General features: G+C 38.2%; 1 protein-coding gene across 6 annotated transcripts in view; it reads right to left on the reverse strand.

Moving 5' to 3' along the window:
* Positions 1-26,052, reverse strand: part of KIF21A (kinesin family member 21A) — a 91,662-nt gene that overhangs the window by 42,884 nt on the left and 22,726 nt on the right. For all 6 annotated transcript variants that reach the window (XM_063323405.1, XM_063323404.1, XM_063323402.1 and 3 more), the window contains exons 2-11: positions 19,105-19,327; positions 17,572-17,754; positions 14,017-14,166; positions 13,162-13,296; positions 9,873-10,040; positions 7,898-8,013; positions 3,361-3,556; positions 2,345-2,534; positions 1,556-1,619; positions 566-769 (exon numbers count right to left, since the gene is read on the reverse strand). In XM_063323405.1, the coding sequence (XP_063179475.1) occupies positions 566-769; positions 1,556-1,619; positions 2,345-2,534; positions 3,361-3,556; positions 7,898-8,013; positions 9,873-10,040; positions 13,162-13,296; positions 14,017-14,166; positions 17,572-17,754; positions 19,105-19,327 (1,629 nt within the window). The remainder of the gene's footprint in view (positions 1-565; positions 770-1,555; positions 1,620-2,344; positions 2,535-3,360; positions 3,557-7,897; positions 8,014-9,872; positions 10,041-13,161; positions 13,297-14,016; positions 14,167-17,571; positions 17,755-19,104; positions 19,328-26,052) is intronic.

Consider the following 26,052-nt stretch of genomic DNA (forward strand, 5'->3'; position numbering starts at 1 on the left):
ATGAGCATTTTAGTAGATGAGAAGTTGGACAGCAAAAACCAGCAAAGCATGATGTTGCAGAGAATTAGGAAACCTCAAATTAGAAACATTCATAAAAGCAGAAGATAAAGCAAAAGAAGCCATTCCAAGAGCTACCAAAGAATTCCCAGTTATTCAGAATATCTTTTCTTCAGAAAGCTGTTTCAGTTTTGACATATGGTAGAAAACAGTTTATTATTTTTGTTTTTGAAAACTTCTGTTGGGTTTCAGATGCATTTCAGAAAAAAAACCTTAAATATCAAAATTTATGGAGAGCACCTGCGCTTTTACCATTGTGCATAACCGTGCAGAAAAATTCATTACAACAGAAACACTCATTCTACCAATACTGCGTACTTCACTGGAAGAAAAGATGCAAAAGAAAAATGCCTGTAACTTCAATGTGCAAAAGGGTTTAAAGGAACAGTAGTGTTGGATCCAAACCCACACAGCAACAACAAATGAATTTTAAAGTCTCAGTGGTTAAAAAAAATACACCTCTTTACTAATAAAGAGAAAACAAATAGTGTTATAATTTATACACCACCTCTTTTTCTTTTTTCTTTCTTTTTTTTTCAGCTTTTCTAGATCTTTCTTGGCTATATCTAGAATTTCCATTGTCTCTTTCTCTGAAGAAAGCATAGAAGCAGAAAATGCTGATGGTCCACCAAAGTACGTGGATCTTGTTGAAGCTCTTGACAAGTTGCGTCGAAGATTTTCATTCACTGCTTCACTTTCCAGTAATTTTGCTCTTAAAAAAAAAAAAGGCAGAATTGTAGATCACTAATCATACGTATTGCTATTGCATGAGATGTATACTTGTTAGCATCCATAACTGTAATGCATTACCTTCAGTCTAAAAAGAAACTATAAACCAAAGTGAAGTCTCACAAAATACAGGTGTAGTAAATCCCTTCATGAGACAGTTTTACACAACAGTTATGTATATTGTACATATATCATATACTGTAGACAGAATGTATATAAATGTCTGTCTCAACATACACACAGCTATAGATACAGATACACATCTGCCTACTTATACACATCACACTAAAGCTACAAAAGAGCTCTAACACTAAGTGGGTATAGGCCAGATTATTTCTTGGAGGTGTACCATGAAAAAAAAAATTGAGAAAAAATATCTGGAATATTTAAAACTTTTTTTAATTTAAAAAGGCAGCAGATGCTTTTTTTTTAAAACGCTAAATTGTAACAAGTAATTTATCAGTACTATCATTTATATACGAAGCTATGAAGTTATAAAACAATCGTTGCAAGCTTTGCTGTCCTTTGTGCAACAATATCAAGTTATCATCATTATTTAGGTAACATCTTACTTTTATTTCTACTGTCAGCTTCGTCTTTAACATTTTAATTTTTTGTGGCCACGAGCAACACCAGATGGTCTTAAAAGCTGAAGGACCACCGTCCTAAAGTTATCCCCACACAGGAAAACAGCGGAAGTATTTACTTATTAACACTTTTGTTATTTTTAATTTTTATTAAAAAAAGTTGTTCAAATATATATTACTACCTGAGATCTTCAATTTCCTTGATATAATTATGAATCATGTTGCTAATTTCTTCATTTCCTTCTCCTTTGAAGAACAGAGAGAAAGGGGGAAGTGGGGGAAAGAGAGAAATTGAGAAAGGATGGTAACAGTATAAATATCCAAATACAGCTACTAGGTACAAGGTACCAGGACAGAGAAACGGTCATATGGGATACGCATATAGATCTTATCTGATTTGTAAAATACATTTCCTCCTTAAGGTGCATTAAGTTTTTCGTTCCTGTGTCATATGATCAGGATTATTACAAGTAACTTTTTCTATCTTTCTCATTTGTTTTCCATATTAGCATCTTTTAACAATGCATGTGCTATAAATCAAAAGTAACCAGACAAACAGTGCACAAAAAGAACAGTGCAGTCATGGTAAGCCAATTGGGTAATTATTGTATGAGACGAAAAGCAAGACAACATTCACCCATCCGTGTCCAGGTCCTCATCCAAAGCAAAATATTTCAGTCCATGTAAAGCTAAGCATACAAGTAATTCCTATCCAAGGGTATTATTTCACATTTCATGTTGCTCGTAGTCCTAAATGAACTGTCAAATCAGGGTATCAAACTATTTCTATTATTAGAAGTCTCCAGAAAGAGAGGCAAGAATTAGATGGGGGCCTATCCCTGCCAAAGCAGGTCTACATTGCAGTTACAAAGGCATAACTTCATTCCAAGGGACCTGTGAAGCAAAACCAAATAACTGACTGAAGTTCGTGAACTTATTAAGCACACACGCACAACGCACCCACAGCATACCTGCTCTGGCTAGCACTTGATTAGCCTGATCGCTCATAAGTTGTGTTATTCTGGCTCTCAGTGCATCAATGGTCTCTTGCATTGCTTTAATTCTAACACGCAGGTTGTTGTTTTCTGTTTGCAGCATTGCATTTTCATGAAACATGTCATTGATGCTTTCAACACCTTCTTCATCTATAATCCTTTTACCCTTAAGAAAGTAAATACATTTTATTACTAGTAAAAGGTTGACCTATACATGAAAAAAATTTAACTTGGCAAAACAATCCACAGATTACTTGAAATTCCCAATAAGACACTCGTAGCAAAAGATAATCTTCTCTCAAAAAATGTAAAACAATGAATAAATAGATAGTTTTCAAAACATTGATGTCTGGCCAACACCTTAGCATTTGCATGCTGTGTAATTCCATCTTAGTCTGAAATACAAGCTCTTGAAGAGGTTAAAAAATGAGAAGATAATTCTTTATCAAATCAGGATACTATCAAGGATAACAATGGACGAGGGCGCTGTTTGGCAACCATATTTATTGCTTAAAACATTATTTCTTAAAAAATTCAGAAAGAAATGGACATTGCGTAGCATGAGTATTCGGCTCACACAATTTAAAATGTATTTTTAAAAACATGAGTTGTTTTAACTGTCTGCTAAGTTTTTAAGAGCAGCACACAATAACTGTCCACATTCTTTTATGTCCCAAACTTAATTCTGGTCATTTTTGCTTCAGAAGTGACTATTTCTCATTGCTGAGCATGACAAGGTCCATTTTTGCCTTTCAAAAAGCAAATAGCATGCAGCATCTGTTGGTGTCATTGGCATTCATTGATGTATCTTCTCTCTGGGGATGCAATCTAAGCTTTCTAAAAACATTTGGTAACCACTGGAATTAGAAGTGTTTTTTAAGCTAGGGTTGCTATTCAAATTTTTTAGCGTATAAAGTAGAAGTAGCCAAGAGAAAAACAAGCTGTAGAACTATAAGCATTTTAAAGCAGAAGTATTAAGAGGATAAACTTACTGTTTTGTATTCCATAAGTTCCATCTGTAGCCGTGTAATCTCACTGCGTAAAGCATTTATTTGTTGACTAGCCCTATCCTGATTAACCATCACCTTGTTCTTGATGTTCCGCGCCCGGTTGGCATACTTTAACGTGTTCAAGGTTTCCATGAAGTCTCGATCTGAAGGGCTCACACACGCTATCATGAGTGTTTGACTGCAAATTACATAGGTCAGCATTACACATCAAGAACAAAAAGGGTAGAGAGAAGCTAACAAGTCTTCAGAGGTAGAAGGTGAAACAAGAATAGTGACTTCATAACACCTGGGAAAATATTCCTCTAACTCACATTAGAAGACTGTCGGCTACAAAGTTCAGTGCTGTTACATCTCGTATCACCCCAGCATAGCACAGGAGATGACAGATCATTAATTGTTCTACATGTAAAGTTATAAGAGCAATTAATTGGTTCCTAGAAATGTTTTTCAAATTATATCCCATTTCTCTAACCATATGTAAACTGAGATTTAAGTCCTTAAGATCAACCTGAAGTCCTACACAGTGATTTGAATCATGCAGTAGTCAACCTCACTCATTAATTCCTGAGGTTCCTACCTACTTAATCTGAAAGTTGCCTGAAGGCTCATCTTAGCTGTCCATGCATGCACACACAACCGCCTAAGGTACTTACTGTTTACCTTGGGTTCTCCAAGATGCAAACTGCCTAAATTTTCCACTGCAAATTATCTCCTGCTGTCCAAAAGAAGCCCAAAAGCCAGTACTCACCCTTAGTACATCTGGCTATAACTATTTATTACATGTTTCATATCACCACTGCTTAGAGCATTTCCACAAAAAGCAGCAGGACCTGAGCCCTAGGCCTAAGAGGGCTACAACCAACCACCTTCCTTTCAGGTTCCTACAACACTGTCTAGCCATCCCATCATGGGGTACGCAGGGTGGGAACGTAACTCCCAAAGGAAAGATTGGGCAGACAGACCAGCAAGAATCAGTGGGACGAAAGAAAAAGGCAAAAAATTCTTCGCTCCAACCAAGTGGTTTCATCATTCAACAGGCAGATGGAGGAACCGGGGTCCCTTCCCTCTCTCCCTGGAGCACATTCTCATTTCACATCAGAGGAGAACAGCCTAGAGGGGTCAGAACCAGAGTTTCAGCTGTAGATCATACTCTGAAGGTGCCTACATGGCCTAAATGGAACAAATGGGGGAAACACCTATATTCAATGGACTGAGTCCTCCCCTCCAGGTTTGGAGGGATTTGCTTCTCTATTGTATATTAAAGCTTAGGTGGTTGCATTAGGAAGAGTGCACTGTCTCCAGGGCAATGGAGTAATCTTTGCATTAGGCAGACCAGATTCTGATCTTCATTTTCTATAAGTTCAGACCAAGACAAACAAATTAATCCCTTCAACCCTTTGTGAGGCAAACAACTACCTTCACCATAGATACTGGGAAACTAAACTGGAAAGAGTAACTAGCTTGAGGATACAAGGAAGATGCAGTTTCAACAATTCTTCCTCAGACCTCCTGCGTACACGTGTGTCAATTCTCCAAACTGTTGGAGTTTAGTCCTCAAGGTAAGAATATGTGAGATTAAGAACAAATTTTTAATTCGGACATCAGGACTACTTGTGCTTTCAGTTGAGAATGGAATTACCTTTCCAAACCTTAAAAGACTGGTTCTGCTAGGTGTCTGTCTAGAAAACTGAACAACTTGAATTCCACTTTCCTATCTGAACTGTATTATAGACCAGGGTGGGTTTTTTTTAAAAAATAAAAACACAAAACAAAACACAAACGTGGTTTACTCTCTTTATTTTACCACTTCTTTAAACTGCTCCCCCCAGAAGTTATGAAAGTTTTCATTTTTCATATCATATGCTATAAAAATCCTTTCCAAAAACACCAATACTCCATTTTCTTATTTGAATAATTCAAGAAACATAAATGCTGCTTCAGAACCGTTACAGCATTATATCTAAACTCACCGTTATGGCAAGAATAGTACAGTGATACAATGTTTTCATCATTGTTAACTCAGAACTCACTGCAATCTAGCCTGAATCACTACCAATAAATCTTTAAGTGTTTGCAAAAAAGAAACAATGTGGACTGTAGTATCTAGGGTGAAATTTGGAGTACTACAGAAACAGGCTAACAGAAATCTAATAATATGATTTCTCAGAAGAAAAACCTGCATATTTATTAACATTTAGCTTTCCCAAGCTTTTTGGTTGCCAAAGCATGGATAAGAAATTTTTCATATTATGTTAATGCATATAACTTCATTAACAGCAAACTGCTAATTTGACATGTCTCAGCATGTATTTCACCTGGACAAGCTCAAGAAGTGGGCCCATGTGGACGTCATGAAGTTAAACAAGGCCAAGTGCAGGATCCTGCACCGGGGTCAGGGCCATCCCTGCTATCAATACAGGCTGGGGGGAGAAGGGATTGAGAGCAGCCCTGCTGAGAAGGACTTGATGAAAAGGTGGATGAAAAGCTGGACATGAGCCAACAATGTGCACTCACAGCCCAGAAAGCCAACCACATCCTAGGCTGCATCAAAGGAAGCGTGGCCAGCAGGTCGAAGGAGGTGATTCTCTCCCTCTACTCCATTCTCATGAGACCCCACCTGGAGTCCTGCATCCAACTCTGGAGCTCTCAGCACAAGAAAAACAGACTTGTTGGAGCAGGTCCAGAGGAGGGCCGCAAAGACGATCAGAGGGCTGGAGCACCTGTGCTATGAGGACAGGCTGAGACAGTTGGGGTTGTTCAGCCTGGAGAAGAGAGGGCTCTGGGGCAACCTTACTGCAGCCTTTCAGTACTTAAAGGGGGCCTACAGGAGAGATGGGGACAGACTACTTAGCAGGGCCTGTTGCGATACGACAAGGGGAAATCACATTAAACTAAATGAGGGTAGATTTAGATTAGATTTAAGGAAGAAATCTTTTACAGAGAGGGTGGTGAAACCCTGGAACAGGCTGCCCAGAGAGGTGGTAGGTGCCCCATCCCTGGAAACATTCAGGTTCAGATTGGACGGGGCTCTGAGCAACCTGATGTAGTTGAAGATGTCCCTGATCATTGCAGGGGGTTAGACTACGTGACCTTTAAAAGGTCCCTTCCAACTCAAATGATTCTGTGATCACATAAATAAAAAGAGGTGGTGGTGGCAGGAGGTGTCCACAAATTTAACATCAGACAGAAACAGACAGAAAGAATATATCTGAATATCCTTTTAAATGCTCTAGGGCAGCATTTGCTACCTATACACTGTACACTAAACTTTGCAATTTCTTCTAAAGAACAGCAGGGGGAGAAGTGGAGCTGTAAAATGGGAAAACATTGTGGAGTCAAAATAGTATTTCAATAAAAGTGCAATTTTAGAAGTGTTCTGAAAAAATGCTCATTAGCTAGTGTACATATAAAATTTATTCTAGCAATGCTATTTGTAGTTGTTTCCAGAAAGAGCTTAGAAGAACTATGCTCTTCATTTCTGCTGATTATTTTTTTTTCATAATTCTCAAGTTTCTTCCTCCCCTTAAGCACTTCTGAAAATTCTAGCCTTTATTTTACTTCTTTTGTCTGGCTCTTTGCTTTTCCTCTCACTGCAGTGCTGCAGGGTGTTGTTGAAGCTATCTCTCTGAGGAGCAGAGCAACGATGTAAGAACTCTTCCACTTTTCCTTATTCCTTTGTGAATTATCCAGAAAACTTCCTGCCCTCCTAAAAATAGCAGTCAATGATATTGGATTAAATAGAGGAATAAGAGTACTAACTTGCTGAAGTATACTCAACTACACCCCCTTTTGTATTTGTTAGTGTTACAAATATAAAATTTGTATTGTTTTAACAAATTTATTAATGTTTGCTTAGACAAAGCTTCCAGAGGCCAAAGCCTCTCTTCCTTGCCTGTGCAGTAGGTATGCAGAACAGGTTCATACAAACAATTCTAATGATACAGTAGTTTGTTTTTATTAGTCTCTAAACCAACATCAGATAACTGGACATACACACCATACCCTGAGATATACAACCTCTACAAAACATGCCAGTGTCTGTGGTAAACTGACTCCAAGGTCCTGCGATGGTGATCAGAGCAAGCAATTAAGCACCATTTAAAAAAAAAAAAAGTAACAAAAAATAATTCCTGAAGGAGAAACTCATCACAGGTTTTAACTGTGCTGTAATTACTAAGAATCTAACACAATAACAAAGTTTACCATTTATGCTGTCTATAATCTAAAGGTGTCTTCATGGAAAGGACTTGTCCTGGAAATGGTAGCTTCTAAGTAACTTGAAGCATCATGTCTAGTAAAGCTATAACAGCATTGAAAAGAAGGATGCAAAAAGCCTCTTTAAACTCTTTCCCTGCATGGCCAGCGTTTTCTGTGATGACAGTAATTTACCTTCGGAACCTCTCCCCAACAAAAAGAGTGGCTATTTTTATCATTGTTAATGTTTATGTACTTTCTGAAGATTACATACTCATTCATGTTCATTCACAATGAAATACATAAAGAGTTCTAGTTTTCATACCTGTTTCCCCCAAGAGAGTCTTGAAGTAGCCTGGTAAGCTTTGAATCTCTGTATGGTACATGAGTTGCCTTCTTACTTTTATCTCCCAGCGCACTTATTACATTGCCAAGTGCCAGCTATAACACACCAAATCATATAACGCACAAGTTAGTTTATGGCTTTTTTTAAAAAAAATAAAACTACTTGGGAACTGATTCTAAGATCTACATATTGTGAAGAAATGGATATGCTTATGGAAGTTAACATAATAAAAAAAATTCTGAAGATTTTTACATTTTACAGTAGACAGCTGTCTACTGTATCACTGTTTCACGCTATCAACAGTGAATCAGATGACTTGCAGTCCAGTATCTGCAAGCGCTTAGCACAATTTGTGTCCACTGTCTATTGATATGTCAGATACACGCTGAAGTTAGAACTACTTCATGTAACAAGCATTTACTTTTTATGATTATTAAAGCTGATCTCTACTTCTAGCAGTAGCTATATTCTTTTTAAAATTAATTTTATCAAATCTGTTTTATGCTAGATTTAGAATAAGATATGGGGAATTAATATTAAAAAAAAAATCAGAATTTACTACCTCTACAGATATGAAATAAGGAACGTCTGATGAAGATTTAAGCATTTAGGACTTGAAATTACCTAGTCCATGGCTATCATATTTCATTGCTAAGAAAGAGTCTAATTCATGTTTACAAACAACCTAACATTTGGCTGTAAAATTATTTTTGATGTGCAACTGCATGTACTTCAATCAGATTATTCATATGCCAAATTAAAGAATATTCCTCTAGATGGCACCCTGTACAACCAGTTCATAGTCTTGAAAATGGTCTTAATGCATCCAGCAGTTGAAGAACTGCATACACACCACATTCTGCAACTTATTTGAAGTGTTTAAATCACTTTCAATCTGTTTCCCAAAGCTGAGGGCTAGAATTCACGGTAAATGAAAGTTTTGTGATCGTATAGAATATTACTTTTATCACACTGATTTTCACCTTCATGCATTTTGTATCCTATTTGTTAAGGATACTTCTATTCATTGAAACCCCCAAATTTCTTTTGGCTCTGGGCTTAAATCAATGATGAAATTGAACTGAATTCCCTTTCTCTTCCATACAATATCGCCAGAATAACTAGAGGAAATAAACACTGCTGTGATGGAGAGAGAATCACTAAGAAAGTTCTAGTTACAGAATACTTCTCTGGTACTACCACTAGACAAGAAAAAAAGGCATGTCTTCACATATAAAATAAATAGGTATTTTTAAGTCTTAAAGAGAACTGCACACAAGAATTGCACAAGAGAATTCACAAGAGCCTCCACACAGCCAAGCAGCTCAAAACAAAGGCATGAAACTACAATCCTCACTGATAATAATTAGTTCTATTTTTCAGTGTAGTCATAATTAGATAAAACACTTAATACGTTTCATTAAAAAATGCCAGTACACAAACCAAAAAAATATGAAGAGATGCTATAAGTTAAAAATTGTATTTCTACTTAGAAGTGTTTTGCCTAGGGTTGGTTTTACATTACGTTTCATAATTATAACAAGAAAACCAGCATTTATTGATCAATGAAGCTTATTCACTGTCCACATTTTACATGCCTGTACTCCTTGCAAACTGCTTGTAATGTTCTTCAATTGTTTGGGTCTTGTCAGAAAAAAAATAAAAATAAAAAAGTTAAAGGAATATCTCTACAATGTATTTTAAAAGTTAGAGTAACTAATTGTATTTCACCACAGTTAGAAGTACTATAATTTGCTTGTTAGAGTCTAGTGTAACTGAGAAAACATTAGCAAGCCAGAACCCATTAAGAATCAATATATGCTGTTACGTCTCACGCTACAGTCCTTGTTCTGCACATGATGCATTTCTACTTTAGGGATTACTAAAAAACAAGCACCACAAGAAGGAAGAAAAGAGTACCAACAGCCTATGGCAACAAATTGTATAGTCTTACTAGTCCACAGTTGATAGAAATGCCTTCTTTTGCCCTTTCCCCTGTAGCTCCTGTTCGCTTTAACCTTTCAGATCCCGCTAGATCAACAAAATGGAACTTGGCAGTAAGAGTTTCAAATTCATTCATCTCAGAAGATTCAGATATTATCCTGTTATCGGTGGCATTATCCTGAAATAAAGAAGAATCCATACAGCTTGGTAAGATCTTTCACATTAACATTTGTCTACTGCAAAGTTCAATCAACAATTACTTACCAGACTACCTATTTGTCATGTCCACCTCCTTCCTTATTTATTCATTCTCTTATAACAACATCAATATCTCTCAAAGCCTGTCTCTATTTTAGTCATATCCAGTAATGTATCATTTTTGAAGACCCAGCTCTAGATTCACATGAATACCAATATACCAATTACTTCTAAGTATGGGCTACAATTGTTTCAGGGCAGAGGAGAATACGCATATTAAAAAATACAAAACTCATCAACAAGTTGGGCAACGAAAGGTGTACCTCTCCTGGAATGCAAATCTTAAACAAATTCTCAAAGGAAACAGATTTTTAGAAAAGTAACAATAATATTACCATCTTAAATTAGCAGTTCATAAGCCTGCCAAATAACTTTTGATTTTACACCTCTCTAAACCCCATCATCAGCTTCCCTGTGGCGTGATTCTTCAGCTTTATTTTAGGAATTTTTTTTTTAAGTCTGTTTTCCCAGCAGCCAGTATTCCACCAGCACTTCTGACTTGACCAGGAAATACATGACAGGGGAACAAGGGAGAAAGAAGAGGTTCTTGTCTTTTCCACCCACCCAAGTAAGTTGAAATGACTGGCACCATCAGTGCAGGGAGTCTGCCCAGGAACACACTGCACTATGGGCAGGTACCAAACCCTCAGCCTCTTTCCACTTCACATCCCAAAGTACAGCAGTAAAATTAGCCTCTTTCATCAGATAATCCCAAGGGGTTTTTTCTGTCAATTAGTGTATCTGTACCAGGTACTGTGGAGATTTATTTTACTCTAAGTGTAGTTTGACCTGTTGCCATGAAAGCAACACTGAATGAGAAAAAATTTCTTTAAATCACTCAGTTCCTGACCTTCCTGCTAAGATACCCATTGCAGGGCAATTTCTACCTACTTGCCATGGCAGCATGTAATAGGCATGTATCAAGTGTATACTTGACTTATATTCACACAGCCCAATCTACAGGCTTTATTAGGAATGTTCTACCACAGTAAGCATGGATTGTTTTGGTTTTTTCTTTAAAAAAAAAAAAAGCCTTGGGTATTCTGTGGCAATGATCTTTGTGTCCTTACTCTGCTAGCCCACAGCTCCGTCTGCTATTGCAAGGGGTTATGTGTGGCTGCAGACCAAACTGTTCTCACAGTAATTAAACACTTCACGCTTCTCAAACGATCTCCTTTTGTACCAGTTTCAGAAGAGATCAGGAATTGTGCCACTTCCAGGAGACTGGACTATTACAACTTTTCAACTATTTTGACATTTACGCTGCTGGTGGACCACTCTCTCTTTCCCAGCCCTCAAAGCGACGATTAACCCATCCTTTCTCTCTCGCTTATTTAGCAAGTCAAATGTACATCCAGAAACTTCTGAGAAGCACGGCCAGGACGGCGTGAACACAGGGCGAGGAGCAGCATGGCTGTGGACTGCAGCCCTGGCTGCCTGCCCACCCCAGACACCAGGACCATGCACAGAGAGACAGGCACAGAGCCCACACCGTCATCCCTGGAATTGCATTGCCCTAGTAATGAAGGTCTCCCAAAACTCTTGTCTACAGGCAGCAGCAACAACAGAAACTTGAGCGGCATCTCTCTTGGCCATCCAATAAGGGCTTACATTAATTTGTATTCTGGGAGCATTCAGAGGCCAGTGTCAGGTCTAATCTCTACTCTCCTAAATACTACAGGGAAAGAAGAGGGTGCTGTCTTCGGATTCAGGATCTAGCAGTGTCCTGCTCTAGACAGTCAAATTATCTTGCTCATACCTCCTAAAAAAGAAGGAGCAAAACACGTTTTGACACAAGGTGGAAGGTGGCCACCTGTTCCCCTAAAAAAAGAGACAGGGCTAGGCCAGAGTCCTGCGGGTGGCTCAGCTGGTGGGGAAGGCTGCAAGTGCACCAGCGGATTGTTGTGCTGACAGCCCACAGGAAACGAGTTGTTCTCTCACTCTCCAGCTACACAGATGGTTTTCAATAAAACCTCCAAGCATACAGTGTCACTACGCAGTGACCAAGGTGCCCCGTCAGGGATCCGAGCATGCTGCCAGCCCCTCCTGAGTGAGAGGACAGACAGCTGCCCACACCACCAGGTCCACAGTTTCAGCGTCGAAAGCGTGAAAAAGTGTTTTTAACAGGTATAAAGCAGGTCTACATACCACAAAGGACCAGGGAGTGACCCTCATTTTGCCTGCAAATGATTATTTGTAGTGTCAAAATAAAATAAATAAAAAAAAAAGAACCCTCCCTGCCCCAAGAAAGCATTACAAATCCAGTTCACTGTTCCACATGCTTAAAAATGTGGTATCCATGTGTAAAATACTAGCCAGGCACTTAGGAGTTCACCAAAATATTTAAAACGTGATACTTTTAGAATAATCAAATTAAGTCCCCCTGAAACTACTACAGTTTTCAGTAGTATGGATTTATTCATAAGTCTGCTCTTTACAAGATATACCAACAGCAACTAACAACTGAACGTTCACATAAAAAAAAATCTTCTACAGAACACCTCTGTGTACATTCATAGTTTGAATTTCAGGTTAAGTGCATAGACTTAACAACACATCTGAACCCCAAATACATATTCGTTTGAAATACATATACTAAGCTTCAGAATCAAATACTTTTCTACTTGTCCCTTGTTGGATATCAACGCTTAATCTGGAATATTCAGGCATTTTCAGTTAGATGACTGCAAGCTTAAACCAAATAACTACTAAGACACTTAAAAACGCTTTCCCAATTAAAGACAAATTACATTTTAACTTTCTTACTTGTGTATGTTGCAATGAAATACTGAAGAAAACGCTAGAGGAGAATGGGCAGGTTCATGTAAGAGACTGCAGTTTATTGTTCCCTCTGGCTAGAGAATGGTTACATATGCACAGATTAAATCAAATTATTATAATGCTTAGCAAACTCATTGAGCATGATGATGACTGTAGCATCTTTACTAAGTGCAATTCAAAAAGCAGTGGCTGCCAAAACCATATTCGCATTTTGAAAAATGGTCGCTAAAGTGAAGTTTAGTAACAGCAAAGATACGTACAGTGTTAAATGCAGGACAGACTCGGGTTTGACATAAGTGTATAGTAAAGATAGCATGTGATCGTGAGCTCTGAACATTCATCTGAGTGCTGGCAGTGGTTCGAGACAAAGCCCCCAGCTTCAAGCACTGCATCATCTAGAAAACACACAAGAAGTACATTGCATCAATTGCAGTTTAAATAAAAATTTTTGCTATAATGCTTATTGTTTTACATATAAATAAGCTTTTTCTCTTTGCTATGATTTCAGTTCCTATATGCCAAAAAGCACAAAGATTCTTAAATAAGCAAACTAAAAGGGGTTTTTTTGTGGTTTCTGAAAGAAAATACTTAAATGTTTATACCCCTCTTTTTACTGTCTCCTGGTAGTAACATAGCAATCCTCCTTCCATTCACCTGTGGCAAAAATTGACAACTTTTGTACTTTTTGTTAAAAATGTATAGTACAATAACACTTGTATTTAGATTTACAATGCACAGACACTTATGAATGGCAATTTACATCACACCAGTCATCATGAAAAGCTTTCCCGTCACAGGAAAAACAACAAACTTAAGATTTAGGAGATTAGAATTACACACATGCCAAAATTTTGTCTCCCAGCAAAACTATACTATGAACAAAAGTCTGTTTCTAGCATTAAGTGAAAGCAGTATGCACTTAATATCAGACATTTGTCAGACTTAAGCCTACAGAAAATAAAGAAAATAAGAGTTTCAGCTAAACTCTAAAAACTTTAAATTGCCTGAGATGTAGATGTTAGCAAACATAACCTTTTTTTAACTGCTTATCAAAACAGACAACATTCGTAGAAAGCACTTGATATGTTACAGAGAAATTTATTTTCAATGATCACCTCCGATTCTCCATTCACAGTTCGGGTTGTAACACCCACTGTATAAATTCCTCCCGCTGAATCTTCATGTATTTTAATATTTGATTTTTTATTCTTTGCATCAATATCACGTGTGGTATCAAAGAGATCGAGAATTTCTTCATTGTAAAGCTGAAGAGAAAAGAAAAGAAAAAAAATGTATATTACTTTAGGAATTCCTCCAAAGACTGACAAATCTGCGCATGGCACATACGGAAGGTTCTAAAAGTCCAAATGCCAAGGCTCTCAAAAAGGATGCTGTGAAGCATCCAAGCTTACAAGGACAATAGGATGATAGACAGAGCAGCTGCAAATTAAGTCATCTGCCTGCCTTATTATTATGCCACCCAAAGAATCACAGAATGGTTTTGGGTTGGAAGGGACCTTAAAGATCATCTAGTTCCAACCCCCTGCCATGGGCAAGGACACCTTCCACTAGACCAGGTTACCCAAAGCCCCATCCAGCCTGGCCTTGAGCAGAAGCAGTGGTAACTTCCTCCACTTCGTCAGATCTGAGAGAAAATTCTTTGGTGGGACCAGGGAAGGGGAGGCACTTGGTGCCAGCAGAACAACTGCAGCAGTGGTTTCTGTGGCAGGCACATGCTGTCTTCAGGTTTGACCTTGGGCTTGGCTTTTGTTTTGTTGATTCAGTTGGCTGCACCCTCCTCCAAACACTTCAAACTCACTCCACTTGCTCTCCCTGCTATCGCACCTTTTCTCATCTCCACTCTCACACGTTAATAATTTTGTGTCTCTCATGCAGATGAGCTGTTCCTGCCCTGGAACAAATTTAACGTATAATAGTTTTTGTGCTGGCTGCTTATTATAGACACCAACCAGCAGGCCAAAAATACTATGCCGTGGTTTCTTGAGCAGGGCTTTTGTACTTCCCTCTGTACAATGCCTACACTTCGGTGTTCCAGATTTAGATACAACTTTCAAGCACAATCATATGAGCAACAGCAACTATTTACCACATGTTTTAGGCAGCTTAATGTTTACTGCCTGTTTCACTGGGCCTCCTGAAGGTAAGTACATGTACATTTAGTGGTTTTCAACTCAGAATCATTAAAGACATCAGACTTTTAGGGGCAGTAAATGATGTGAGAACGGGCAAAGACATGAGAAGTTACTATGCATTTATCAATATTAGAAGAGATGGATTATTGTTTCATGGGAATGTTCTGGGGTTTAGGAAAGGGGTTTAAATCCAATTGAAGGCAACCATCAAAAAAAAAAACCAAACCCAATGCAACAGAAAAAGCAGCATCTCACTGGGAATCTCATGGCTTAGGTCTCTGCTGATATACACTGGAACAGTTCCAGAGCCTTCAATTTGGTTATACCAATTCACTTCAGCAGACCATAAGCCAAACTGATTAAATCCCTGATCAACATCCCCAGGTAAAAGCTGAAGAACCACTGCAATAGATCTGTATTCACCCAATGTACTTTCTCATACACTGAAAGCAAGAGGCTTTGTCCTCTCACAGTGAAAATCCATTGGAGAAGAAAAGGCTGCATGATGCTTTTAATTCTTTACATAGTAAAAAGGAATTATATTTAATTATTAGACATAAATATTCTAAATAGGAGCCTTCTTACCAACATTTTACCTTGCTAAGTGCAAACAAATTGGTGCCACAATTTAGAGGATTCTGATAATGCACCCATAACTGCATGGGACTGCATATGCCTATCTTTTGGAAAAGTTAGCAGGAAAGCAAGGAGTTAAGACAGGCAGAGTGCAGCAAACTAAAAAGAAAAGCAAGCAAGTAGCGAACAGAAGTCATTGTTCCCAATAGTTATCCAGCTGTCAGACTTAAAAGTTATTCCAAAATAAAATGTTGCTTCAACTTGTTCAATGACTAAATTATTGTTTATGTAATCCAGCCCTAATGGTATGTAGGATGGAAGGAAGAGGATACTTTCTAATATAAGATTAGTGTACGATATGTAACTAATGAGAAAAAGCTCTTTCTAGGAAACTCCATTTTAGCCTCAGTATGATAAAAAAAGATTTACTAGAAGCAGTGGCATTTTGTTAAAGGAGAAACTATTATATACATCATTTAAACTTTCTCTAGATTAGATAAATAAGACAGGGTTTATTATGCACATTTCGTCTGAAATATGTTGTAATGGCTGCAATTCCACATACCATTATCACCGTAATATTCAATTACTGCTCTTTACTTTGGGACTCTCAGTCACATTGGTAATGTCATGTCAAAACACACAAGGAATTCAGAAACTACACTGGTTACTCCTCCTTAAACTACTACTCTTGCAGCTGCCTGAGCAGCAATGAAGCTGCAGATCCCCAATGTTCAAACAGAGAACAGAAGAGTACAGCATTCCCATGGCCCGTGCTAAAGCCTAGACTCTCGCTAGGCAAACATTAGCCAGAGCAACAGAAAGCTCTGCTTAAGGTTAGCAATGACAAACCTATACCAGTGCAAAACTAATGCCAGCTTGTTAATCTTTAAAACAATTATAGAAACGTGTGACTAAAGGATCTAGTTTACTTCATCAGTAATAAAACCAATAGCTTTCTCTTCAGTAATACAGAAATGGGCTTTCCCCCCCCCCAGAGTAGATAAAGTAAAGTTGCAGTTACTGAAATAAGAAATACACATTTACACCTGCTCTTCCTTAAATTGATTCTTCGTCTCCATGTGCTTGAAGTATCAGATTTTGCAGCTTGGTAGGGAATGTAAATATGTTACGCCCAAATCAATCAATTTAAAAAATAGTTGCAGGTGCAGGAGACACAGCATAAAAGTTGCAAGACTTAAGCCAACAGCTGCTGCAGGCCGGAAAGATCACGGGTCTTATGGCCTCTCTTACCGGTAGCTGTGTCTACAAGAACACACAAAGGGAACAGTTTTTCCACATACTGACTCAGGTTTTCTCTGGGTCTAATGAAAGCGGGAACAGTGACACAGAAGCCCAATTCTAAACCATTGGGGATCACAGAAAGAAGTATTTTTATGCTAGGTTTCTTCTTTATATAAGAAGTCTCCTGAACAGATTTTGAAAGCTCAAGAAATCTGTGGCAAAGTGACAAAAGCAGGCAAAGCACAGTCACTATACAAAGGCATAAAGTACAATTGATTTTTTTGGCTTTTTTTTGTTTTGTTTTGGTTTTTTTTTTTTTGAGTTTGTTTGTAGGGGTATTTTTGTATAGTTTCTTGCTTTAAGGTTTTGTAAAGAATTACAAACAGGCAAGAGCAACAGGCCTCACAAACATGTGTGTTGCAGAAAGGGACAAATGATGTCTAATATAGCTATTTCTACACTTCAAAATAATGCTGTAAAGGAAGCTAATAAAATAATTGGAATAAGATAAAAAGGCTCTTTTTCATAAATTGAAGAGCTGAAGCAAACTCCACAAGATTTCCTTTTGAAATCTTGAAGATGAATTCAAAACACCTCGTGGGAAATGAATGCAAAAGTAGCAACCAGAAAAAAATCTTTACTTGACTTTCTAAAAAAATACATGAAGTTATTTACACAAACACAGATCATATTTACCTCTAAGAACTGTGCATTCACTTTAAAATCTGGAGGTGGAAGTCCTTGTTTAATAGCAGCTTGTTTTTTTTCTTCAATACACCTGAAAAGATGCTTAACAGCACGAGATATAATCCCTTGTTCCTCTTCTGTTATGTTGACATCAAATCCAGTGCCCATGGTGTATGTTTTGCCAGCGCCTGTCTAAATTGAAAAAGGAGTAGTCACGAGAGCATGTGAATAGCACCAAATCATCAGAGAGAAACACAGTTTGTGAACACTAGTGGTAGACAGTGACCACTACGTCAGTTTGTCGTCTTTACAATACTAACATGCACAATAACAGTCCATTTGAAAAAAGGGTAAACAGCAGAAGTTGGACAAACTATACTGTTTATCCACAGATCACACAAAAAATTGAACTGGTTCCTGCATTCTTGTATAACCTTTCTCCTACAAGCTTCCTCTAAGCTGCTTACATCAGCCTTGAGCTATCATCTCTGAGGTCAAAAGAATAGTTAATGTTTTCAACCAAGACTGTTAATTAAAGCATATATTTTGAAGGTAGAAGCAGCATTTGCATTTCCTTACCAAAGTAGATCAAATGGCTCACTAATTATGATGTCTGAATATCTCAGGGAGAATATTACCATTGTTCTCAATTTATAGACAGCACTGAAGAACACAAGCTGTACCTTCACTAGGAAAGTAGCTTAATTGAAAGTGAAGTCCTCTAGAAGACAAGGTAGTGTTGTGTTTTCACTTAATTAGTGGGTCAAGTCTAAGACAAAGATAGTATCACAACGTAATCTACTAAACTGGCTCTGCAAACTGCTTTGTTTCACTAGGACTAGACTTCACTTAGCGAACTTGAGATATGACATTTAACAGTGGTGAAATTCAGCATCCAAGACCAAATTTTATGCAATCAATTCCTAAAGGAATAATCAGAAGACAATAACGCGTTCTCTTCACTGTACTCAATAATATTTCAGCTTTGAAAAGCAAGATGTGTGCCCAGTGTACTGAGAGGGTGTGTTCTCTATGAAAAGCTCTCTGACATTGGAATCTGATCTCTACATTTTGCCCACAAACAAACAGTGTGGCCTGAAGTTCCCTAGGACTATTTTTAAAAAAGCTCCTCTTCCCAAAAGTGTCTGAAAATGCAGAGGGATGGGAAATTGCTCAGAAAAGAATCTCGGTACAACTTCTGTCTATACATCAACTGATTAAGTCACTAATTTGTATTGCTGCATTGTGGTAAATTCAGGAATTATATGGACCCATGCTATTTTCAGTATTACTATTAATTCAGACCTACTCCATACATACATATATATATACACACACATATATACATATCTTCTGTGTTTCAACTGCCATTCTACACAGAATCTATATAGACTCCTAAACAGTCTCCTACAGGATCTCATTTAAAATAAAACTAAGACATTAAAGAAGAGGTTAATCCATTCCAAAATTTAAGAGAAAGATCAGTTACAAAAAACTGTTTATTCAAAAATAAAGACTTTAGAATAAAACTGTAAAGCTTACTTGGCCATAAGCAAAGACTGTGGCATTATAGCCTTCAAAGCAACCTTCAATCAGTTTTTCTATACACTGAATATAGATCTCTTCTTGCTGTGAGTCGATGTTAAAGACATAATCAAAAGTGAAGGCCTTATCTTTTCCCAAGAACACTTGAGGTTCACCAGGTGTGACAGATGTACAAATATGGCATCCTTCAATCTTCTCTTTGGCTAGCTGTGGTCTAATTCTGTTTTGGAAGAGACAAAAAGAACCATTAGAAATTCTCATCATCAGAAAGAGAAGCTTACAAACAATGTAAGTAAGAGATCTGAAAAGAATTCCTTACTGACTAAAATACTCTTGCAGTCTTGTCAAAATTGAATTAATGTACTAGCTCCACAATTAAAGAATATCGTGTCAGTTTGTGATTCAATTGGTTTAATGGTTAACTATTGGGAAGAAAAACTCTGGCCAACATAACATATCACTCTAGCTGTAATTAGCTAATAATTTGTTTTAATAACTACCTTTTATTTAAAAAAAAGTGTTTCCAAATTCTCAAAGTGGCACCAAATTAAAAAAAAAAATCAAACGTGTGCAGCTTAAAAAACAGGGGACAAATATAAGGGTGATAAAACACCAGCAGTACAGCTACATACAAAAAAAGTCATGGAACATTTAATATAGATTCTCCATTTGTGTCAAACTTCAAGTACCTATATTTACCTCGGAGTGACTTCTTTCAGTTACACAATGTCAAAGTTGAACATCTGTATACGCAGAGTATACTTTAAAGGCATTTATTCATTTCATATTTGATACTCTAAGGGCCATATCAACATCAGTGTTTGGTTTGGAATAGCTGTGCTGTCTTGAAGGAAAGTCCCCCAACGTCTTCACTTACCACACATTGGTTTGGATCACTGACCAGTTCCGGTGTGCACAAATTATACCCCTTTTAGAGGAAACGAAGCCAAAATGCTCCAGTCCAAACACATGAGACTTGTTCCAAAAATTAATGGTAACATAAGGGCCCAAAGCTACCTACTGATCTACCACAACGGTGCCAATGCTTGCTGATGCAGAGCGCGCTAGTCTCCAACAGCTCTGAGTGGACTGCAGACTAATTCAAATTACATCAGCACACATATACTTTAGTTCAAGTGAGAAATATCCTGTAAGAAAATCACACAGAGTACAGTGTATGTTCTTTTTATTGCAGATTACAAATTTTTCACTCAGGGGTGTGCATCGCTGTCAGGAGTATTTTTCAGAATTTTTGTTCTAAAGTTTTCATTCTATCCCACTGTGTGACACTAGAGAATAACCATAACTTATTTGTAAGGTTTTCTGCACACTAATTCCTTTACGGAAAATTCATTAATGATCAGGAGGTACCTCCCCTGTTCAGCATACCTTCTAGTATGGAGTGGAAATTAAACAAACCTTTGAAGAGTATCATTAAAAGCAACGATTATATGATGTGTAAAATAGGCACAAATATTCTACAAACAGTATTTGCATTTAACGACATAGTGTGTAATATAGGTCACAGATTTTCTCTTTAACATCACAATAATTATCATAAGGGTTTTTTCCCCTTAAATGAAATAAGAACACTAAAAATAATTCAGGAGTTACACAGCTCTTTCACTAACAACTGGATCCACTAGAACCTATGTCCACTAAACACAAAATCTGAGAAACACATACTGAAGCTTGTAATAAACTTACTTTCTTCTAGGCTAATGAAGATTTTCTAATAAAATAGCTTTTATTTCTAGGTAGGGAGAGAAAGCCTTCAAAAAGAAATCAATCATATGCCTTTCCTAAAAGCACTCCACACAACTGGAAAAGTTGACCATTCTGCCCATAACTCTTTGCAGCATGCTGCCTGTAACACTTAATATTTAGAAAATGCAACTTGGTGGGTTATTCCACTGCCTTATTTTAATACCGTGAAGTCAGTCAGAGGGCAAGCTTCTTTTTAAGACTAATCACTCTTATTCTTTCACTAATCCAGTGCAGACAGCACAAAGGCAATCAATTGTTCTTACAAGCATGAATGCTTCTAAACTGGGCTTCTAAAGTTCCAGAGGTACTCCTCCCATTGTTTTCTAGCACAAGAAATCCTAGAAAGGCCTTTTCTAAAAAAATCAAGATGGAAACTTTTCAAAATTAAGTAAACTTTTGTGCATCCCAAAAACCTAACTTTCCCAAAACCCCAACTTCTTCCCCAGTTCTGAAAGGCTTTTAGCACTGACTTGTAGAATGAAGGTTGACAACTAAAAAAAAAAGTTTTCTCCATATATTTTAATTCTGTCTTTTTTTTAAAAAAAAAGGTCAAAATTAATTTTCTACACTGAGGAATTGATGCAATTATGACAGGTGCTGAATAATTTTCTCCTTTATACTAAGTAAAGGCTCAGAGTGACCACAAAGAGAAACAGCATGCCTAAAATATCAATAATTTGCATGATAATTATTACAGTGATGACAGGACTGTCAAACAGTTTCGATGTCAGCCTTCGGAGACTTCCCATGAGAATCCTCCCAGCTAGCTCCCTGCCTTGCAGCCAGGCAGCACCTCCGAGTGCTCTGCTGCTATAAAACCCAGGACAACAGCAAGCTTCAAGTGCATTATGTATGACCATAATTAGGCCACAGCAAGATACCATTCCAGAGACCAGCTGAGCTGATGGGAATCTGTGTGACTACTAGCAGCTTGTTACCGGCTCAATCACTTTTCTTGGGTTGTAACATAACATCCAGAGACAAAGCAGCGATGATGGTGCCCTTCCTCCCCACCTTATCACTAAATTTGAAGGCACCACTGAGAGAAAGTAGTATTTCACCGGCACATATGCAACACAAAGGAAAAACAAAGCAAGTCTCACCACATCAGGAAATCTTCACCCCAAAGAGACTTCCCTTCTTATTTTGTAATTACTCTCACACAACGTCCCACCCTGCCACAGAGTTGGGAGGTAGCAACCAGAGAGAGATCACAGCTGCATCAGGTTTGAAAGACATCTTCCCCAAAAAAGATGTGCAGACAAGAGGTCTTCGACACCCAGCCTGAGGTCTGATCGAGGGCTACTTCATGCTCTGAAGTCTATATAGCTCTCTTGATCAGTTCGGCGCCAAGCTAACATGATGACCTTAATAGTAAGCAACAAATGGCTCACCTTCAACCTGACTTCTGGCCACTTACGATGTGAGTGGATGCCTGAACCTCATGGCTCCCAAAGTCTTACTATTCGCACTGAATGGGTGGTCCAGCAAGTAATAGTCCTCATGCAAGTCAGATTCTGCTCCAGCACTGATTACAGGAACACTTCCTCCTCCACCACCCCACACATCACTCAGGAAAGTGATTTTTCCTTCTGCTTACAGTCAAATTTTTCCTTGTCTTAATGTGGTCACTTCTGTCAGCAAAGCAGGCAGCACCCATGCTTTAAAATGTGAAAGAGTTCATTTTGGTCAACTCTCCTTGCCCAGTTCCTAGCCTGGCAGTCTGCCACTGGGATTTTTCTCCAGGACCAATTTGACTTCACCCATTTTGTCTTCTACATGGCCCCATCTCACCTGTTTTTCAGGCTACTCTCTTAATTATATACAATCAGGTGTTTTCTACATATTTCCAATCACATCATCTTAGATGCAGCAACTTTCCAAACAACATTTTGCCTTGCATCCTTCCCTCTCCTGCTCTCCAAAGCATGAACACACCCAACCCTTGTTTACATGTACTTTGCAGAACCTCCAGGCCACACACATGAAACTTAATCCCCTAAATCTATTCTGCCTCAGCACACCGGGACAAGCTGTCTAATTAGGGAGGGCTAAAATAGCTAGTGGTGGCACAGTAATGCACTGTATTGTACTGGAACTAATCTCTCAGTAGAATAAGTGCACAATGCCTCTGCTAAAAATATTGTTGGCTGGAACAAGCTCAGATAATACAGTTCAGGGACTATAGCAGTCATGGGGTCAATACCTTGTGTTATGCAAGACATTAGACTTCCCAGAACTGATGCCTGTTTAAACTAGATCATATCATAATATCCCCTCAAAAAACATCCTATCTTACTTTATTTCTAGGGATGGAAAACTGTCCCAGCGATTTAAATATATATTATCTAGATATATATAGATATATAAGGGTATAGATAGATATACATACACACACACATCCCCTTTCAGCTACTGAATAATTTTATCTCTCTCCATTCATTAAGAACCTCCACTTTATCTAATTTTCCCTCAGAGTCTCCACACATCTATGATCAAGCCATCCCTTAATCTCATTTCATATACTAAACAAAATGAGACCAGTGATTTTTTTGTTTTGCATGTGAAGTATTGCAAATATTACTCTAAAAAAGAGTAATCAGGACATTTACCATGTACCTTCTCAGCACCCGCACAGAATAGCAATAAGCAAACAAGAACTTCTAAGAGCAACCTAGAAAGCAGAAAGCATCAAATTATTCTTGTTTTATGGAAAAAAATGAAACAAAACAGATTAGCAGTAACTAGCCAGAAGCTGAGCATTGAAAAGAAGAAAACATGACAATGAAGCCCCATGTAAAGTTCTTTTTCATTAAACTCTGCTGTGGGAAAAGGACTGCGTTCACCTTGCTCAGAAAAGCATAAATTCAAACATCACTCAAACCACATGCAGTGCTGAGCAGGAAACAAGTTGACCTGTAAACCCAAGACTATCCAATACTCCTCTCACTACACTAAGCCTATTAAATTTCACACAATTAAGTTTCACATGTGGGTATACAAAACATTAAATCCAAGAGCACCTAATAAAACATTTAATGAGTTGTAGCAGGCAATATAAACTGTGAAACAAACAAACAAAAGCTCTCCAAAACCAGAATAAAACTTCCTGCCATTACTTTGGCATCATGATTCCCTCTCCTTTCTATTCCATTACATTTACACTCCTCAAACCACTTCCATTACGCATACTCCTTCACAACAAGGAGGGAGTAAAGAAAGCTGAACAGATTTCATCCAACAGACAATGAGTACTTCTGCTTGCATAAACCTTTCAGTCTTTTTGCTAGCACACATTGGAAGCATGCTTGGTTATCAGCACGTCCAAAGGAGACCACAAATGTAGCATCTGAATGCATTCATCTGAAATAGCTGATCGGTATATTAACTCTCTACCTCTCAGTGAGGTTTAAGAATACAAAAAAGGCTCATATATGACAAATGCCAGGTCTACCTCTTTTTAACACAGCAATAAGGACACAGGAACAAGTCTTTCTGCTCATGCCAGCAACCATCAGTCATTAAGAGTTTCTGTTCTGGTGCTGGCACGTCTCGGCACAATGGCCCCTGCACCTCTGCTGCCTGTGGCAACATAGTCTGTGGTGCTAAATAACGCCTACAGGTAAAAAAATGCTTATATTTGTTGGGTTATCATTCAGTAACCTTTAGTGTAGATGTGTTCTGTAATGTCCTTCTCAGCATTTCCAGTGCTGTTTTTGGTGGCCAGAGAAACAAGTATGAAAAGTCTGAGAATTGTTTTAGTATGCTTTTACCCTGCCTTTGTAACTCTAGAAACACACACAACCCAACTTCTCATAACAAAAAGCATAAAAGTCAATAACTCACCTTCCAACGCAACTCCTTCTGAAGAAACATCACAATGATTTTTTTTTTAACTCCACTTCAGAGTGAACCCATTTACAGATTAAATTCAAACCCAATGCCTACAAGTTATACCGCATAGCGATCTCTCCACAACGTTAGCATCAAAACAACCCCCTACACTGTTACAGTAAAACACAGGTAAAGTCCAGATGATTTGTCTCCTGCTTTTCTGTTTAAGTGCCAGCTAGGCAGTTGTCTCTGAACAAGCCATAAATATACCATACTATCAGTAGCCCTTGATGGCCTTCAACGGCAGAAGGAAGAAGCCTTCATAAAATACCTCAACGACTGAAAAAATAATGGAATAAAAGACATCCTTAAAAATAAAAGCAAATGAAGTGCAGGACAAATCCAGAGTACCTTTGTGACAATGCCACTTCTGCAGAAAGACTAACTCTGTTTATGGATGCTTGAATCATTAGTATTCGGTGATATCAGTTAATGATACAATTTCATATTAGTGATATCAATGACTACAATTATACATACTGGTATTAAGACATAAAAAGGACTAGCAATTGCAGATAGTAAGTTATAGCAATTATATGAGACACGGCTCAGCAGCCGAGCTGTGGCAATTGGCCACCCAGCCCATTGCCGAGCCTTTCCTCCCGCCATGGCTCAGCTCCCACACCGAGAACCTGCTTCACCTGTGAGAGGCAGGGGGGCATGCCAGTCACCCAGCCAGGGACACAAGCACCAGCTCCCTGCCACTGTAACTCAATCACTCTTATGCAAGACTTGGGCACCGCTCCCATCAATGTTTCTCCAAAGTTGCCATAGCTGCCACGGTCTAGACTGAGCTCAGCGCTGCCAGCAGGTGCTGTGTGTGCCCGGAGCCCACAGAAACCAGGCAGAGTCCAGGAGTTACTCGCCCTTAACTCGCCCCAGCTCCCCAGGCAAGTACAAGTGAGGCAGGTGTTTTGAACGTGTATCAATGCTTGCCTTGAGACACCAGGAAACTTTCAGGCACTTCAAGTAGATATCTCGATGCAAGTCTGGCAAAAAAAAAAAAACAGAAATAAAACTTCCTGGATAGCTCTTGGACTTAAAAGTGTATTAAAGACTGTGGCAGACGCTAGAGCGGCATCTATGTGGTCCAGATTTTACTCCAAAGTCCTATTAAGACACTGATAAAAAGGTATCAGCTCCACTTCAATTCATGTCTAGCTATTAAACGTGACCACTAAGCCCTTAGCTTAAAACACCCAGCAAAATCAGCCACTAAGTTACCAAATGGCTCCAAGATGTTACATTTGCAGTAGCTAACTTATTTTACTGCAAGCAAACAAA

This window comes from Chroicocephalus ridibundus, chromosome 1 (genome assembly GCF_963924245.1).
Source record: "Chroicocephalus ridibundus chromosome 1, bChrRid1.1, whole genome shotgun sequence".
NCBI lineage: Eukaryota > Metazoa > Chordata > Aves > Charadriiformes > Laridae > Chroicocephalus > Chroicocephalus ridibundus.